The 17,766-nt window shown below is 36.7% G+C and overlaps 4 protein-coding genes and 1 non-coding gene across 7 annotated transcripts; 3 read left to right on the top strand and 2 right to left on the bottom strand.

Moving 5' to 3' along the window:
* The first annotated feature begins 131 nt into the window (after nucleotides 1-131).
* Nucleotides 132-4,764, top strand: LOC145562208 (plant-specific TFIIB-related protein 1-like). Its single transcript, XM_081622406.1, has 3 exons — nucleotides 132-739; nucleotides 2,883-3,041; nucleotides 3,851-4,764. Exons 1-3 carry the CDS (start codon nucleotides 158-160, stop codon nucleotides 4,586-4,588), a joined length of 1,479 nt encoding a protein of 492 aa, XP_081478532.1. The 5' UTR covers nucleotides 132-157; the 3' UTR covers nucleotides 4,589-4,764.
* Nucleotides 4,765-4,931: 167 nt separating this feature from the next.
* TRNAD-GUC (transfer RNA aspartic acid (anticodon GUC)) lies at nucleotides 4,932-5,003 on the bottom strand. The gene has a single exon. It is a non-coding gene; the product is annotated as a tRNA-Asp (tRNA).
* Nucleotides 5,004-6,894: 1,891 nt separating this feature from the next.
* LOC145562207 (uncharacterized) lies at nucleotides 6,895-11,639 on the top strand. Of its 3 annotated transcripts, none has more exons than XR_014094295.1 (3): nucleotides 6,895-8,395; nucleotides 9,777-10,156; nucleotides 11,102-11,639. XR_014094295.1 is itself a non-coding variant. In XM_081622405.1 (3 exons), the coding sequence occupies exons 1-2, from the start codon at nucleotides 7,211-7,213 to the stop codon at nucleotides 10,074-10,076; spliced, it is 1,485 nt and encodes a 494-aa protein (XP_081478531.1). In that variant the 5' UTR covers nucleotides 6,896-7,210; the 3' UTR covers nucleotides 10,077-10,090; nucleotides 11,102-11,639. The 3 variants fall into 3 exon arrangements, 1 of the variants encoding a protein (XP_081478531.1); XR_014094296.1 differs by having other exon boundaries at nucleotides 9,777-10,186; XM_081622405.1 differs by having other exon boundaries at nucleotides 6,896-8,395; nucleotides 9,777-10,090.
* On the top strand, nucleotides 11,164-11,568 carry LOC145564772 (uncharacterized). The gene has a single exon (XM_081624977.1). The coding sequence runs from the start codon at nucleotides 11,164-11,166 to the stop codon at nucleotides 11,566-11,568; it is 405 nt and encodes a 134-aa protein (XP_081481103.1).
* A 788-nt stretch (nucleotides 11,640-12,427) lies between the features above and the next one.
* Nucleotides 12,428-16,636, bottom strand: LOC145563498 (uncharacterized). Its single transcript, XM_081623942.1, has 3 exons — nucleotides 15,649-16,636; nucleotides 13,652-13,987; nucleotides 12,428-13,095 (listed from the first exon to the last, which is right to left on the bottom strand). Exons 1-3 carry the CDS (start codon nucleotides 15,931-15,933, stop codon nucleotides 12,595-12,597), a joined length of 1,122 nt encoding a protein of 373 aa, XP_081480068.1. The 5' UTR covers nucleotides 15,934-16,636; the 3' UTR covers nucleotides 12,428-12,594.
* Nucleotides 16,637-17,766: the final 1,130 nt, after the last annotated feature.

Below are 17,766 nucleotides of genomic sequence, written 5' to 3'. Positions count from 1 at the left end.
AGTCAGGTCTGGTGAAGTTTTGACACCTCTATGTCCAACACACTTTGTCCTGAACTCCTGAATCATCCAAATCAAACTACAAAAAAGTGGAACATACCCAGAAAGAGCTGAAAATCAGTGAGAGAGGAAAACAAAAAAAAAAACAGGAGAAACCCAAATGAAGTGTCCGTATTGCTCAGCACCACCATCACACGGGCGGTGCACAACCACCCCTACAGGCCGCTACATAACAGAGTGCACATCTTGCGGCCGTGTCATCGAAGAACGCCAGACTCAAACCCACCACATCTTCCATCTTCAAGCTCAAGACTCCCCTCTTTTCCTCTCCACCTCCGACCTCCCTCTCTCTCCTCCTCAACCCGACCCGGATGACCCGTTTGACCCAACCGGGTTTCTCACCGCCTTCTCCACTTGGTCTCTCCGCCACTGCCCGTTCTTCGCCGCTTCTTCTCTCTCCTTCTCCGGCCACCTCGCTGAGCTTGAGCGTGCTCTCGAGGGTACTTCTGTAAATTCTAATTCGTCTTCTTCTGGGGTTGTTGTTGATAATTTGAGGGCTTATCTTCAGATTGTTGATGTTGCTTCGATTCTGGGCTTGGACCATGATATTTCTGATCATGCTTTTCAGTTGTTTAGGGATTGTTCTTCTGCTACTTGTTTGAGGAATCGTAGTGTTGAAGCTCTTGCTACTGCTTGTCTTGTTCAAGCTATTCGTGAAGCTCAGGAGCCCCGTACTCTTCAGGTTTCTCTCTCCTCTCCATTTTCTGCTAATTTGTTGGTATTTTATCTACTAGTATTTTGTTATTGCTGCTTTGTTGAATGAATGGGGTTTTGTTCAAATTTTCAATAATGATGTAGACGGGATTTGATCATAGGTCTCTGGTATTATTACCCCGGACTTTACTTACTAACTAACTAAGCTAGTTGGCGTTTGGCGTTTGCCGGGGTTTTGAAATTAGGATGATTGTATTGGATTATTTGGTTTTTATAAACCAAACCCTTTCATGATTGAGCTTTGTGAATTCAGGGATTTTTCTGGGAATTGGAGTTTTAGAATGATGCTAGTGTTTTGAATTTGTCTATTTTGTGTTTTAGAAATGGTGTTTGTGTAGGAGTGCATGAGTTTAAGCTCTTTAACTTGAAGCTGTCTATCTCTTGCTTTTATTTGATAGGAGTAATTTCTGGTTGAACTTTTCAATTAGACAATTAGTACATTGATAATTTTAAGAGGCTCATTGTACAAATTTGTTTGATACATTCTAAATTTCGAATGTGTATTTGATGTTTTCGAGGATTGGTCTGGATTTGAAAGTCTCGGTCTTGATACAGTTTTATGGTGAACATTATGCAATCCCTTTTCTTAGTTCTTGTTTTCCTTAGATTAAGTTCTGGATGCTGAGCCATTTATGAAATCTGATTGCTGTATTTACAAAGTTGTGCAAGTTGTTCATTTCTAACCGCCTTCATTTCCCCCCATGCTGAAACTTTTATGGAGTACTGAACAATGAAAAAATATTACCCGAGTACAAATTTGAAGAAAAGGTTGTGCTCATTTTATTTGCAATAATATATGGGGTGAAAAGATCTAAGAAAAGTTGCCAATGTGATAATGTTAGAGATATCGGAAAATATATGTGATATATTTTCCGTATATATCATTTAAGAGAATAATATATTTAGGATATTTATGTTAAGATATTATTTTGAGAATATATCATTAGGATATATGGTATATCTTTTAGGAATATTGTTTCCTATCTTATGAGGTTAGGTTTTGTATAAATACTCAACCTATTGATGAATAATAAACAAGCAAGCAATACAAAAACCATTCTATTATCTCTTCTCTCTAATTTATCATGGTATCAAGAGCAGGTTAAATCTTGGGACCGTTCATAAAAAATTTCCCCCCTACCAGTGGGTTAGATTTCTAACCCACCGGTGGGGTGATCCTTTAGCAAAAATTACCAATTTTTTTTTTAGTTTATTCCGCTGTGCAAGTTAGTGTTGGTGCAGAATTTGAGTTGATGACTTGATGTATACATTACATCATGCGTGGCTTTTCTAAGCATTGAGATCAAAATAAAGTCGTTGGTGTGTCTTTGACTCTCAAAGATGAAAAAAAAAAAAACGGCTCGCTTGTGTCGTGAGACAAGATATATTTGGTTCTCCTTGTGCCGTGAGACGAGGTTTGTGAGTTGATTCGAGCATAATTTTGCTTCTTTGGATTTGAGTGTGGTTTACTCTGAAAGACCAATAAGAAATTTGAGTGTGGTTTACTCTGAAAGGCCAATAAGAAATTTGAGTGTGGTTTACTCTGACAAACCAATATTTGATTGGAGCTCGGTTTTGCTCTGGAAAAACCAAAAATTGTTATATTTGCAGGTTCGAAAAGAATGACGTTCCTGTTTGATTGATGACTGATTAGTTCGAAAAGATGAACATTCTCATCGTTGAAAAGAAGAGACAAAAATTGAAGGCGACATCACAAGAGTGTGCATCTCGGCTTCAACAAAGTGAAGAATTTCCAATCGCAACGTTCGTGTTACTGCCGTTACGATTGCGGGAGGGTGTTAGAGATATCGGAAAATATATGTGTGATATATTTTCCGTATATATCATTTAAGAGAATAATATATTTAGGATATTTATGTTAAGATATTATTTTGAGAATATATCATTAGGATATATGGTATATCTTTTAGGAATATTGTTTCCTATCTTATGAGGTTAGGTTTTGTATAAATAGTCAACCTATTGATGAATAATAAACAAGCAAGCAATACAAAAATCATTCTATTATCTCTTCTCTCTAATTTATCAGATAAGAAAGGGCACTTAAATTTAAGGGCGTTTGTAATAGGGTCTCTTATTTCATGTGACAGGAAATCTCAATTGCAGCAAACCTTCCTCAGAAAGAGATTGGAAAGTATATCAAGATCTTGGGAGAAGCTCTACAGCTCAGCCAACCAATTAATAGCAATTCCATAGCTGTACATATGCCCAGATTTTGCAATCTTCTCCAGCTTAATAAATCCGCTCAGGTAAATAGAAATTCCTGGTAATGTCTGCTCATATGCGTCATTGGGTGATATAGAATGTACTTTTCAATGTCACCCAGTGATGCCAATTAGAGGTAACTTATGAAGAATTGGAAAGCTTCTGAGATACTGTCATTTATGGCTGTGCTTGAATTTGAGTAATAACTAATAAGTAGGGGTATAAAAGTTTAAACAGGAAATAGTTCCAAGGTGATTCATTAAGAGGTGAAAATTTAGTTATTACAAGTTTGGGAATCTAGTAACAATTCCTTTTTCAATTATGAAGAAGTGGGACTAGAAGAATTGAGGTGAATAGAGGCCATAAAGGATGGAAAAGTAACCCGCGTTTTTTTTTGGGGGGGGGGGGGGGGTTGGGTAATTGTTAATTTGTTACTCTCATTCTGTAGAGTAGTAAGTTACTTCATGTATGTAATTATCTCCGTCATTCCATCCCTCTCAAAATTTCTAACCCATTACTTTTTCCCCTCCTATTCATCCTCAATCCAGGCAAGCCATATATTGTAAATTTTGCCGCTTTCCAACTGCTTTCCTGTTTTTGCTGATTATTAATGAAGCTATTTTTGACATTGATGCTGAAGTATAACATATCTTATGTTGCTAGTCATCAGTTGGCTATTGCACATTTGCACCAGAATTAGAATTGGAAAATTCTTGCTATTTGTCAAAATTACTCTGTAGGTGTCCTCCTGTATTGCATTTCTTCATTATTCTGGTGGCTTTGGAAGAGAATGTCATTAAGGTTCTTCAAAGAAATGCTTACTCATAATTTATACCATTTTGGACATTTATAGGAACTTGCAACCCACATTGGAGAAGTTGTGATGAACAAATGTTTCTGCACTCGTAGGAACCCTATAAGCATATCAGCTGCTGCTATATATCTGGCCTGTCAACTAGAAGATAGACGCAAGACCCAGGCAGAGATATGTAAGGTTACAGGTCTCACTGAGGTCACACTCAGAAAAGTCTACAAAGAGCTGCTTGAGAACTGGGATGATTTACTCCCGTCTAATTATACTCCAGTTGTCCCTCCTGAAAAAGCATTTCCAACTACTACTATCGCATCTGGCCGTTCTGCAACCCCTAGAGCCGAACCCCCAGAAATTACTACTTCCGATCGAGAAAAGCAGCCTGAGAGCAAGCAACCCAAAACAAATCAGGCTTCAGAGGCTACTCATCTGGACAAGGTCAAGGGGGAGAATGATGGCAATGCCCCTAATACGAATAAGTCATCCACTTCTTGGAAACCCGGGGCTCAAACTGGTTCTAGTGCTGGGAAGAACAGTGGTGAGATCAATCAAGGGATTGGATTGAAGTTCAATTCAAGTATGCAAGCAGAGCAAAAAGCCATTGGGTCTATGAGGCCTAATCCATTTGTTGCCGCTCAGGTATTTGGAGCAACTTCCACATCGCGGCCTAGTAATCAAAACTCACAACCAGGACAATACCAAACAGCAGGTTCGTCGGACCTCAAGGAACCCAGTAGACATAATCAAGGCAAGGGTTCTGATACAGCTGGTGGAAGATGATTAGCTGTAGTGTAGCTCTTGGGTCTTTAGGTATTTACTAGTCTTGATGCTTTCTTCTTGTATAATATGATGATGTGTTATGGATAGAACAGAGTTTATTGTTTTTAATTTCAATGTAAGAGTAACTGATTTGTTGATTCTTAAGAAACAATTTATATACTAAGTTGCCAGTTGTAGATCTTAAATGAGTCAATGACATGACATCTTTTAGTCTACCCACAAAACAACTCCATGTACATAGAGTCTAGTCTAATGAAAATATGGAATACAGTATATTGGAAAAAACTTTGAACGATTTCGGAATTTTTTTTTTTTTTTTTTAAAAAGAGTTAAAAAATTACCACGCCGTTGCCGGGGATCGAACCCGGGTCACCCGCGTGACAGGCGGGAATACTTACCACTATACTACAACGACAGTAATTGGTGAGTAAGATAACTCTTTGGTACTTAATCCTTATCAAGTACTAAATAAATTAATTAAAAAAAAAACAATTTTGTGAACTGGTTCCTTTTAACTTAAAAGTATCTTGTTTATAACTATATACTCCGTAACAAATTTCTTAATATTCTAGCTAACAATTAATTTATATTCCACTTTGTGACATGAAATTTCATGAAAATTGACTTCAAATGGAAATTGAGTTTAAATATGTTTTAAGATTTAACTAATGCCAATAAGCTACAATCAGGTTTAAAATTTCAAGAGATTAATAATGATATTCAATATATTTTTTTTTTTTTTCAAAAAAAGAATGCAAATTAGGTTGTCATGGTGGCTAAACCAAATATTTGTGTAAACTTGACAATCCTAACGCAAAAATCTACCTGAAAGCAATGATTGAAACCCAAAATTTACCCGACCTAAAGTGGAGTTGACCCTATGTTGACCCTATATTTTCAACGATCTAACTCAATTGTACTTTATCCAAAGTCGACTTGATACCCAAAATGACTCGACTAGAAGTTGACCCAATCTGATTTGAACTTGAATTGCTTGACCTGAACAGACCAAGTACTCGAAAAGTCCCTATTAAAATACTTTATACCCGAACAAAAATTGCCTAGTGCCAAAACTAACTCAAACATTTTCATCCCAAACGTAATTATACTCACAAACTGAATAAATTATCAATTTGAGCTTGATCCACAATATTGACATAAGATGTAACAATCTGAACATGACTCTACATACCTGGCCTGAAATTGACTTGAACTGAACATACATGATCCAAAATAGACTCATTCTGAAGTCGTCTCGAAACATACCTGAACTCCAAATGACCCTAACTTTGACCCGAATGAGTAATAATTATGTGTGTCATATTTGACTATGTCAATTAATTAAGAACAGAGGAGTAAAAGTAATAATTGAATCTTAACAAGCTAACCATTGAGAAGAATCACATAAATCCCAGCATGAATATGTTTTTATTTATATACTATTTTGAGTTTAATTTAGAAGATTTTCTCAACTTATGATAAATATCAAGATACCAGATTAAAAAAAAAAAAAAAAAAGAGCAAGTAATTCATAACTATCAACACAAACTCCGTGAATTCAATCATATCTTATAAATTTTGAATAGATTACATTTATTACATTTCAATCAAATCTACCGTAATAAATTTATACTTTAAACACCTATAATTTTAGGTAGATAAATAGAACATTTCTTTATAATGTACTATACTTCGTACATCCCTATCTTACACTGTATTCCTATCTTGAATAAGTCTTGATTATAAAGTCACATTTTAGTTCGAATTAACCAGGACTTAGTGAGAGATTCGATTTCAGTTTTTCCATATCAATACTCCTAAGTAATCCCTAAAAAGAAAAAGAAAAAAAAAAAACCCTAAATAAAATTAAATACTTAGAAAAAATGTACAGTAATCATATGTGTTTTTCAACCTCTATAGTCTATAGTATTGCACATTTGCTAATGCCTAAATAGTGGACTTGACTTCTGTTTTTCCAAAAAGCCAAGAAGCCAACAGTGGTGGGACAATTCAACACTTTGGCGGTGAATTTATGAGAAAAAAAAAAGTGGCATTCCCGTAATTTCAACAAACAACAAGGGCAATTCCCAAACTCACCCTGATATTTCACCAATTTCCAACCATTTACACCGCACAAAGACGCGTATACCAATCAAACTCCTTCTTAATCAAGAAACAAACACACCCTCTCTCAATCCTCACCATTCATTCCTCCACGTCACCGATCCACTCCTCCTCAATCCAACGGCCACTATTCCCTCTACCCAAACCCTAACCCGGCCCGCCTTCTCCCTCCCGTTGGGGTTTATCTCCTAGAGAGAGAGAGTTGTAGAGAGAGAAACTCTTCATTCAAAACAAAAACTCACCATTTTTTAGAGAGAGAAAATCAAATTTTCTAGAGAGAGAAATTCATCTTCTTCCTTCCCTGCTAAAATACCTGAAATTTAGGGTTTTAAACGAATCACACTGAACCCAGAATTAGGGTTTTCAAAATTTCCAAAATAAAATTAAAAAAACGTTTCTTTGAAAAAATAGGAGTTTTCATATTTAAAATCCCCAATTTAATTTTACGAGGGTTAATAATTTATAATAAATTGGAAAAAAAAAGTTGATAGTTGTTGGATGGACGAGATCTGGGAGAGGGCGGTGGTAACGGCGTTAGACGGGCAAACGGATAACGGAGCAACGAAAAGCTTAACCCTAGACGGAGCCGTTAAGTGTTTGCACGGCCGTTTACCAGCACCATCAGTTTTGGAGAAGTTCCAGAATCTTCAGCATCTTTCTCTTGCTAGTATTGGAGTATCATCGCTTGAGCAGTTTCCTAGGTTGGGTAGTCTGCAGAAACTTATACTTTCAGATAATAGAATTTCTTCGGGTTTAGAGTATCTTGTTGAAGCGGGTCTTGATTCGTTGCGAGACCTTGATTTGTCGAATAATAGGATTCAGTATATTGAGGATCTTGCGCCTTTAGCTGGGTTGAAGCTTGTTTCTCTTGATTTGTATGAGTGTCCTGTTACTAGGGTTAAGGATTATAGGGCGAGGGTGTTTGGGTTGATTAAGTCTTTGAAGTATTTGGATAAGATGGATGCTGAGGAGAATGAGCGGCTCGAAAGCGATGACGAGGAGGAGGAGGATGATGATGAGGAGGAGCAGGAGGAGGAGGATGATCCTGGGAGTGGGGAGGTTGATGGGGATGGAGATGGAGATGGGGAGGAGAGGGGTTATAGGATGACGAATGGGCATAGTGGGGGCGGTGCCGGGGATGGGATTGTTGATGTGGATGAGGATGAGGAGAGTGATGCCGATGAGGAGGAGGCGGAGATGGAGGTTTCGAGGAGGAGGGAGAATGGTGGGGGGTTGCATAATGGGAGGGAGAACGGGTTTAGAGTAGAGGCGGCTGGGGAGGTGGATGGGGAGGATGAGGATGAGGAGGATGACGGCGAGGAAGAGGAGGATGTTGAGGAGATTGATGAGGATGATGGTGAGGAAGAGGAGGATGTGGTTGAGGTTCATGATATTGTAGATAGTGATGATGATGATGGGGATGAGGAGTTTGATGAGGATGACGATGATGATGATGACGAGGAGGATGAGGTTGAGGAGGTTGATAATGATGAGGTTGAGGCTGCCGAGCCAGAGAGTGTTAGTAGATTGACTAGTACTGATGGAGAGATTGATGGACATGAACAAGGGGAGGATGAGGATGATGAAGATGATAATGGGGAGACGGGAGAGGAGGAGCTTGATGTTGAAGATGAGGGAGAATCGGATGATGATGATGAGGGTGAGGATGAGGGTGAGGATGAGGTATAACTCACTGACCCTTCGGATTTGGTGCTATGTATGCTCTTTTGCTAATTGTTTGCTCAATTTTCTCTAATATGTTGTTGTGTGCGTTTTAGGTACTTGATGAGATGTGTAGCTGAGTCTTTGTTCTCTGTATGTTAGCTATGTAGATTCTTGTTGCTGTTTTGTTTGTTTAGGGGTGATGCATGCTGTAATCTGTAGTTGTGATGTCAACCTTCGTGTTTATTGTGCTTGCAATCGTTTTCCTAACTTTCGTAGAAGCTGTAGTTGTTTACGTACCTTTGGCAGGTCGGCTTGTGTGCTTTACTTTTTGTTAGTTAGGTGTGGTTTATACATGGCTAGTTAATCCGAGGAAGAAAAGAAAGAAAATGGTTGTAGTATGAGCTTGGGAGAATTCTGTTGGTTGTATCAATTTACCTATTGGTGATTAAAAATTTAACCTTTTTATTGTGTAATTCATTGTGCTAACTTGTAGCTTTGAAAGTGAGAATTTGACTGAGCTTTGGATGTTGACTTCAAAATTATTGGAAGTCTAAGTTAGAGGTTTTGAAGAGAAATGTGATATCTGTTAGTTTTTCCGTCTTTCCTTTTATTGGCTCTATATTCATCTGTTGCGGTGTTGAGTTTTCTGTTGAAGTTTCCTATTTCTTGAGAGTTCTAACCTTGTTTGTGTTCTTGACTTCTTGAGTGTTGTTTGAATGATTTAAAATTGGGGACTGATAAATGGTTTGATTTCAAAGATTTAAGCTTGGGGCAATCCTTTAAGTGGTAATTAATTGTTTTTATGATTGGGTTCGTTTTTGTTCTTCATTGCATCTTTTGATCCTTTCTTCCGTGTTGTTTATTTTTTTTTCCTTTCTATTTTTGGGTCTATCGTTGATGACTTTAAGGGTCTTAGCAGGGAATATGGGAATAAAGAAGTTGGTGTATTCACTGCTTTTAAAACTCTGCTTGAATGTGTTCTATGGTGGTTTTTGGTGGTGCCTTTTCTTTTAAAAAGTGCCTTTTATTTTTTTCTTTTTCTGGAGAGAAAATTCACTCCTGTCTAGTCGTTTTGATTTCTTATTTGGAGTTTGCCTATGTGGTGTTTCTTCACATCTCCGTATATGTTTCGTGATCTGTGATTTCCTCTTGTATTAGCCGTCAAAGCCTTTTCTGGGTTGCTTTGTCATTTAATTTGTATGCTGTGTGCAAGTGCTGGTTTGCATTTGATTTTTTTGCTGGAGATTTCTGATGTGTTTTCCAGGAAATTGCCAACTGTGTGTATTTTTCCGTGATGAAGTGTTCTATTAAGCATTTATAAAGTTAATGTTAATGGCTGAATCTTGGGTAATTTCTTGCTTGAGTTTGCTCATGAACTGTGTTGTGCTTTCAACGGCAGGAAGAAGATGGTGAAGAGGGCTACTTGGTACAACGGGTAAGACAGTCAACAGAGGTTGCAGAAGATAGTGACATGGAAGCTGTAAATGAGGTAGAAGATGCCGTGGATGGTGAGGAAGTTGAAGATGCTGTGGATGGTGAGGAGGTTGAAGATGATGAGGATGATCTAGGGGAAGGGCAGGTGATGGCGCCATCTTCTTCCGAATCAAAAAGGAAGAGAGATGATGATGCTGTTGTCGACAACGATGATGAAGAAGATGCCGATGATGCAGAGAGGCGATCCTCAAAGAAGCGTCAGTGAAGAAGATTTTGCTGGTAGGTTCTTTCATGGTGTGTGTCTAGTGAACAGAGATGGAGAACCTCGAAGTGTATATCTCATTGGTAGGCAGCAGTTCAGTTCAGTTTTACAAGGTGTTAGACTATTTTCCTTGGACAGAGTATTTAGGAGGGAAAACTATCCCCAAATATGATGGGTTTCTTCTTTTTTTTTTTTTAAATCTTGTTCAAAAAGTGGTTAGTTATGGTTTTGGCTCCCCTCTTCTATGAAAATAGCCGTTAGTTTGGGTTATTTGAATGACAGTTAAATGAGAAGGGTTCATTGTCCTTGTGTTTTCCCCCCAAAATCTTCAGTATATATAAATATTCAAGTTAAAAAAAAAGGGGGAAATTATAGTAGGAACTCCAACAGTCTTTGTTACTACCCGCCTTATTGCTTGTTGAAGCAAATTTTCAATTGGAGATTTATAATCATGTATAAAAAGGCTTTCCTTCTTTTAAGATGCTTTCTTTTCTTCCTTTGTTATTGTTCACCCTCTCTATGGGCATTTCCGTCTTTTTACATTCTCTCTCTTCGATCGTAACCTAATTATGTGTTTTATATTCCCTGTTTAAGTGGCAATCTTGGAGTGTTATCAACTTTTGCCCCACTTATTTTACATGTATTATATCATCATATAATTAATCATAATAATCATGTCATTCATTTGTGCCTCTACCACCTGAAGAAAGTCTGGTATATTCTATGGGCTGGGCTCGTTTCTGGGCCTTATAATTGTACTCAATTGGGCCATCTTTTGGGCTAATTACAAGTCTTGTTATGATTAATGAAATAAATACATGTTGGCAGGGAATCAATAATACTTTCATGTGGTCATGTGCATTTAGGATAAGGTTTTAGCAACGAGCCAAAATTTGTGGTTTAGTAAAATTGAATAAAAGTGTTTATGTTACCAAGTCATAGTTCCTCTCTCTTCTTTTCGTTTCCCTTTGTCTTGAGTTTTTCCTGCTAACTTCATACTATGTTGCTATCTCCATCATTCACCACAGTCATCAGGCCAGTTAAAGCTCGCAGCAGCGTATACACAAGGAATCCTTTGCAATGTTCGACGATGGTCAAGGTGGTAGCCATGGCAAAGGGTACCAGCAATGAGACTGAAGACGGTGGGATAGTCGAGAAACTAGCTATAGCCGGAGGATTGATTTCGTCTCCGGTGATCGGATGGTCACTCTACACTCTTAAGACGACAGGCTGTGGACTTCCTCCTGGTCCTGGTGGATCAATAGGGGCTTTGGAGGGGGTTAGCTACTTGGTTGTGTTGGGGGTAATTGGCTGGTCTTTGTACACTAAGACAAAGACAGGTTCGGGTCTTCCCAACGGGCCTTTTGGTTTGCTGGGTGCTGTTGAAGGCTTGTCATACTTGAGCTTGCTAGCCATTCTTGTTGTGTTCGGATTGCAGTTTGCGCAGAATGGTTCCATCCCTGGGCCCTTACCAGGAGACCAATGTTTTGGCTAACTTTATATGTGTATGAATGTAATGATCAATTAAGTATAAATGAAATAGAAAACCTGTGTTTTTCATGTCCATATTTAAGATTATCTGCTAAAGTTTAGATATTATTCATATCCAATATATAATCATTCAAGCACTACTCTTTTATACACTATGTGGAAGTTTCACCAAGAAAGAAATCTCCATTTTCTAGTTAATCCCTAACCATAAAGATGACATCGGCACAACTCACAACACAGCACTGTGGCTCGAAGTGGTAAATTCTCTGATCCAACTGTGGCCTTGTGCCAAAAAGTTGCCCCACTGAACAAGTCATGACCTAGGTGCACAACAGCCTAAGTCATAGTTTCTGCCCCGTGTTGTGTTTTTTCAATTAGTGGCATCACAACTAGGGATGGCAATGAGTTAGATTTGGGTTTGGTTTGACTTGACCTAACACAATATCGCCTATCCAATGCCATTAGGCAAACAATATAGTACTAAACTTGGAACATTTTGAGAGCTTAGAAGTATTAATTATGTTAAAAACATTGTTAATTTAGTCAATATTATAATTAATTAACATTAAACATGAAACTCTATTGGCTATCATTGATTGAAACAAAATCCAAACTTAACAAGAATTTATTTAAAATTTAATTACTTTAATTTGACTTGGCTCAAGCCCAATCAAAGATGGGAGTCTTGGCTCAAGCTTGATCAAAGATGGAGTCTAGTCAGCACAGTGTTATAACTCGACTCAATTCATCATCATCATCGTCATCACAAATACATAGAAATAACTAAACTTTAGAAGGTAGATGGATGAACAAGAACAATTAACTTTTCCTTATATTATACCATAGAACCAACTTGTAGTCAAAATTGAGAAATCAATCATACATGCTAATATATACAATTTTGGAGACCAAAATTATACAGTCTCTCATCAAGTACAAAACCAGTGAATTTTGTCTATATCATAATCCTCTATAGTTCTCTATGAACCTTCCCTCCAATTAAAAAAAAAGAAAAACATTTAATCAAAGATCAATATTCTAAAGTCTCTACTTCCTCTTTTGGTGGTGTAAAAAAGTCGGTATCCAAACCCCAAATGTTAAAACCAACTTCATCAATCTTCCAGGTTTCTTCAATCTCTCTTTGGTGATTAGCTGACTGCTCACCATATCTAAACACCCTAACAGAGGTTTTACCACTGTGGGCTATATTAATCCCATCAACATACCTATAGTCTTCAATGAATGACTCTGCACTTGTCTCCCAAAACACTCCATCTCCATCATCGTTGTCAACGTTGTTCTTCAAACGCAACATCCTCGAGTCCTCAAACTGGAGGAGGAGACCAGATCTTTGGCTGAAGTAACCCCATAAGGTGTGGTGGATGATTTCATACTTTGGATCACTTTGTGCATCCAGTGTTGTTTGGCTTGTCTCAAGCTTGAGGATGAAGCAGTCCTCGTGGTTGATGACCTTCTCCCCGATACATACTGCATCTATGAACAAATTGGCTGTAGCCCTTGGATCCAAGCCCTGAAAAAATCAAGGATCAAATAGGGAAGTGACCATATGTTGAAATATGAAGGAAGTAGGTACATAGTCAATGTATATGAAGAATGCCAATCCACACCTTACAAGTATAAGGTTAACAGATGCAGGATTCAAGAACAAATAATCAAGCATGATACAGGTTTATGTGGTTCACCATCGATATTAGTTATGTTTGTGACTTTGTGCTGTCCAAGATACATAGCACAAAACATCTAGACTTCTGATCATGAAGGGGGTTCTATATAGAATAACAAAAACTAAAAAATGAATAAGGTCCATGGTAGAAAATCATAGTAAACCCAAGTTTGGAAACATATATATACCACGATGTTTTACATGCCAGATTCAGCTTGAGCTGAGTATGTCTAATTCAGTCTAGTTGATTTTGCGTTATCATATCTTCATAAGCTCTACTGCAAATATGAAGTGCACATACATGTGGGACTAGCTCTTTTTCAGAAATGGAGTACTCTAGAACTATCGTAATATACACGCACTAATTTTCACTCAGGAATCAGGAATCAATAAACTAAATTACCTGTAGAAACCGACGCAAGGGTCTGGGAGAACCAGTTGTGACAGAAGGTTGATTTGATGATTGCCTCCATAAAACCTTGCCATTGCTTCCAGAGAAGACTTTGCAGCCAGACACCACAAATTCTAAACACCACAGGTCTGGATTCTTTTGCCACAATACAAATCCCCCGGCTTCATCAGTGTTTTTTCCCTTCACAGTTTGATCACCTAGATGAAATACAGTAGCGCCAATCCTAGCATGTCCTATTACACACATGCTCTGTATGGAGCTTATGGCTGTTTGCCCTCCTGTAGCTGCAATATACTGCTGTACGATATACTTTGCAGTCGATGTTTGCTGCATTTCAAATCATAAACCCAATCACATGGTAACCCAACAAAAAGGAAGATAGAAATATAGAAAGAAAAGTGAAGAAAGAGTCCTTGGAATCATATGGGAGCAAGAATGACCAACCACTCAACCAGGCAAACATTAATTATCAGAACAGCCGGATAGAAAAAAATTTCTAAGGAAAAGACACTTAGAGAAACAAAGAAATGCTAAGTAACACCAAAAATGCATCCAGTTAATTGTTAAACATCATAATGAGTTTTCAGGGGCGTACGCAACAAAATATTCTTCATTCCCCACTATATGTCTCAAAAATCAGTAATCCTGAAAGAAAAGGAAATGTAACCGAAAAGAGCATAAATGAGTCATACAAGTTGGTGAAGCTGTAAAGGATCAAATGGAGGCAATATCAAACCGCGGCCTGGCCAAAGGCACAAAGTGTATGACCTGTTAAGCAAGTTCAAGACTTCAAGGCTCAAGCACATATCGAGTAAAACATAATTTCTGACAAATAAGAATCTATGAGCATCATTATCTCAAGGTTTCTTCAAACTTAAGACTAAAAGATCTATAAATCAGCTCACTAAATTACTAATTTGTCACCTGGTAATCTGTCATTCTGTTCATTTAAAACAGTGCTAAGTCCTCAGAGAAATGAAGAAAATGAAACACAGCCTCATTGAAGCAAATGCAGAAGATTCAACATATCTCTTTAGGCTTCCAAGAAATTTTAAGTCAATATCCAAGTCTGTAAAACTCTAGTCAACTTAGGAAGATCAAACTGCACATCACAAAGTATAAGGTATAATCACAAATCCCTCTAAATTAAGAGGAAAAATTGCTAACACGATACACACTGAAAGGCCTGTTGATAATTCCACGTGCGGAGTTCAAATATCCATGTACAGAGCTACAGTCACCCCAGAGGATTGCCTTTTAAATATGGTAGCTAGTGAATGTCTTTGGTTGGGTAGAACTACCGTAGAAGTCATTGTATAATCTAACAAATAACACTTATGATTTCTTAATTTTCCACACAAAGAACCAATTGTTTCTAAATCTTTGTATCCACATATTCCACAATCTCCTATAAGTTCATCCAAATTCTAGCTGAACAATTAAGTTTCTAGGAGTTTTCACTTATACATCCTACTTCAAGGTAAAAACATAAATAAAGCCAAAGCTAAAATTTTGAAAAGTTAGTGAAGCGGACTTGCCACAATGAAAGAATGCAAAATAGCAAAAAGTTATTGTAAACACAATCGCAACAGATTGTGTTTAATGAACATGAAGCATTGAAATCAAAAAGTCATACTATTGGACCTGCACATTTTTCCAATTATAGTATATGAAACACTGAAATCATTTTGTCAGCGTGAATGCTGTATATATAAAAATTACTAACTTTTTTCCCCCCTTTTTTTTGGATGATTTGGTTTGTGTTTAATTGGCAACTGTAAAAACTCTTTTTAAGCCGCTTATAACATAAGATGCATCAAACTGAGTATTAGACAAGAGTCTACTTGCTCATATATCAAAGTTTAGCTAACAAGCCAAAGATATCAATAGTATTAGGCCAGAAGACATACTGACCTAAAAGATATAACACTGCAAAGTCAGAAAAATGTATTAGCAATCGAAAGGGGATTGAAGGTGGATAAACTCACAATGGAATTATCTCTAACGGGACGACTAATCTTGTCAATATGAACCTGAAGAGGAATAAGGGGGGCACCAATATGGAAAAGAATGAACCGGAGCTCGTTGATCCGGCCTAGAATCACCGGTGATGACCATTTATCCGAAGTCTGAGCCTTCATCCATTGCTGCATATTTTGACAACGCAATGCAACATTGTTTCCCATGCTGTTAAACATTTCCTCCGGTATAGGTACCTCGAGGATCGTCTCGAGTGCATCTTCCTTATCCAAATTCGGACACAACTTCCTCATTCAGACCACCCAAGAGAAGGGGAAAAAAAAAATCAATGACAAAGAAAGAAACTCCTTTTTCACCAATGTGCATGTACCTTGATCAAAAGACTAGATTTTGAACAAGTAATCAAAATTCTTGCTTAAATGAGAAAAACAGGAAGTGGGGTGCACATTAAAATTCTCAAAATACTTATTCAAAATTGGGACATGATCATACTCATATCATATCAAGAAAAAAACTGGGATACATGAATTTGGAGCAAAAAAAGAGAAAAAAAAATCCCACCATTTAGATCATAGTATATTTTTATTTGGGTGGGATAAATTTGCGGGAAAAAAAGATTGAAATGTGAATGGTGGATGGGGAATAGTCAACCAGTGAAAGGCTCCCCTTATTTGTAGAATTTTTTCATGGGCAAAATTTCAGCTTGGCATTTTGTCAAACAGTTGGTGCGCAACCCACGACTGAAACGATTTTGTTTATCATACAGAAATGTATTAAAATGGCTGAATTTGGGGGGCTTATTATAAGTTAAATGCATATAAATAAGGGTAATCATCGTTATGAATGCATGAGTCATGAGAAGTTTTGTTTTTGCTCCGGCTTCATATGGCCGGCAGTAGGTAGCTTTGCCGGCCATGGGGATGGAGAGAATGGGATATATTATCAATATGGATAAGGTTTACAAATAATCAAATGCAAAGAAATTGGGAACTTTTGATTATTAGTATACTTTTACTATCATGATCTTCAATTTTTGGATTCTCATATATAAAAAGGCTATTTATCGGTCTAAAACTCGACTACGCCTAGACTTTGTTTGGTTAAGAGTTTTTTGAAAATCTTTTAACTTATTAAACACTAGATGAAACTCGTGTAATGCACGGTTTGTTTGAATTTTTTTTTTTAATTTATGTGCTAAAATTGGTTATGTATTTAGATAAAATTTCTAATATCTAAAGATAATATTTTATATTTAATTAATTTAAAAATTAAAAATCTCATTTGCCAATTTTGCTTACGTGGCATTTGAATTATTTAATTATAAAAGATTATAATAATCTCTTATTTAATTGGCTAATACTAAAATTTATAATCCTACGTGGCGCACTAAGAAAATTAGATCATATGTGGCTCTCTAAAAACTCGGGAAAAAACTCCCCTTTATATATATATATATATTAGATTATTAGAGGTTTGATCATTTTAAAAAGTTAATTTTGATGTTTGGTAAATAGCTTATTAATTATGAAATTATAATGAGTTTTTAAAATTAGCTTATTGAATAATTAGCTATTTAGGTATTAGATACACTGAAATAGCTAGTAACTAACATAGCACCCGTGCGATGCATGACTTACAAATCTTATTACTTATATTCCTTTCACAAAATTTTAAGATAAAACGATTTAATGAGTAATAATGAATTTATTTATATAGATGTCTTAATCATGTATTTTTAACCTCTTAAAATAATGATACTTCCTCCGTTTCACAACGATGTTCTTGTTTGGAATCTTTGACTTCTTTAAAAAAAGAGATAATGTTCTAAATTTCTCTTAATCTATAAGAACAAATATAGTCATGTGGGCACTACTACAAAATTGGCCAAAGAGATCTCAAGTAAGAGACCATTTAATTAAATAGGTAGTCTCTTAGTTTCAAGAGACCTATTATCTCAAATAAATGGTCTCTTTGATATTCCAAGAGACCATTTATTTGAGATAATAGGTCTCTTGTAGTTTTTCAAAATTTTAATTTAAAACGGGAGAGACCACTTTTCTACATAAGTGGTCTCTTTTTTTTAATACATATAAAAAAAATAAAAAAAACAAACGAGAGACCGTTGG

Source organism: Chenopodium album, chromosome 10 (assembly GCF_948465745.1).
Source record: "Chenopodium album chromosome 10, dcCheAlbu1.1, whole genome shotgun sequence".
In the NCBI taxonomy this organism is placed as follows: Eukaryota; Viridiplantae; Streptophyta; class Magnoliopsida; order Caryophyllales; family Amaranthaceae; genus Chenopodium; species Chenopodium album.
This window is presented reverse-complemented; position numbering and strand designations above follow the sequence as displayed.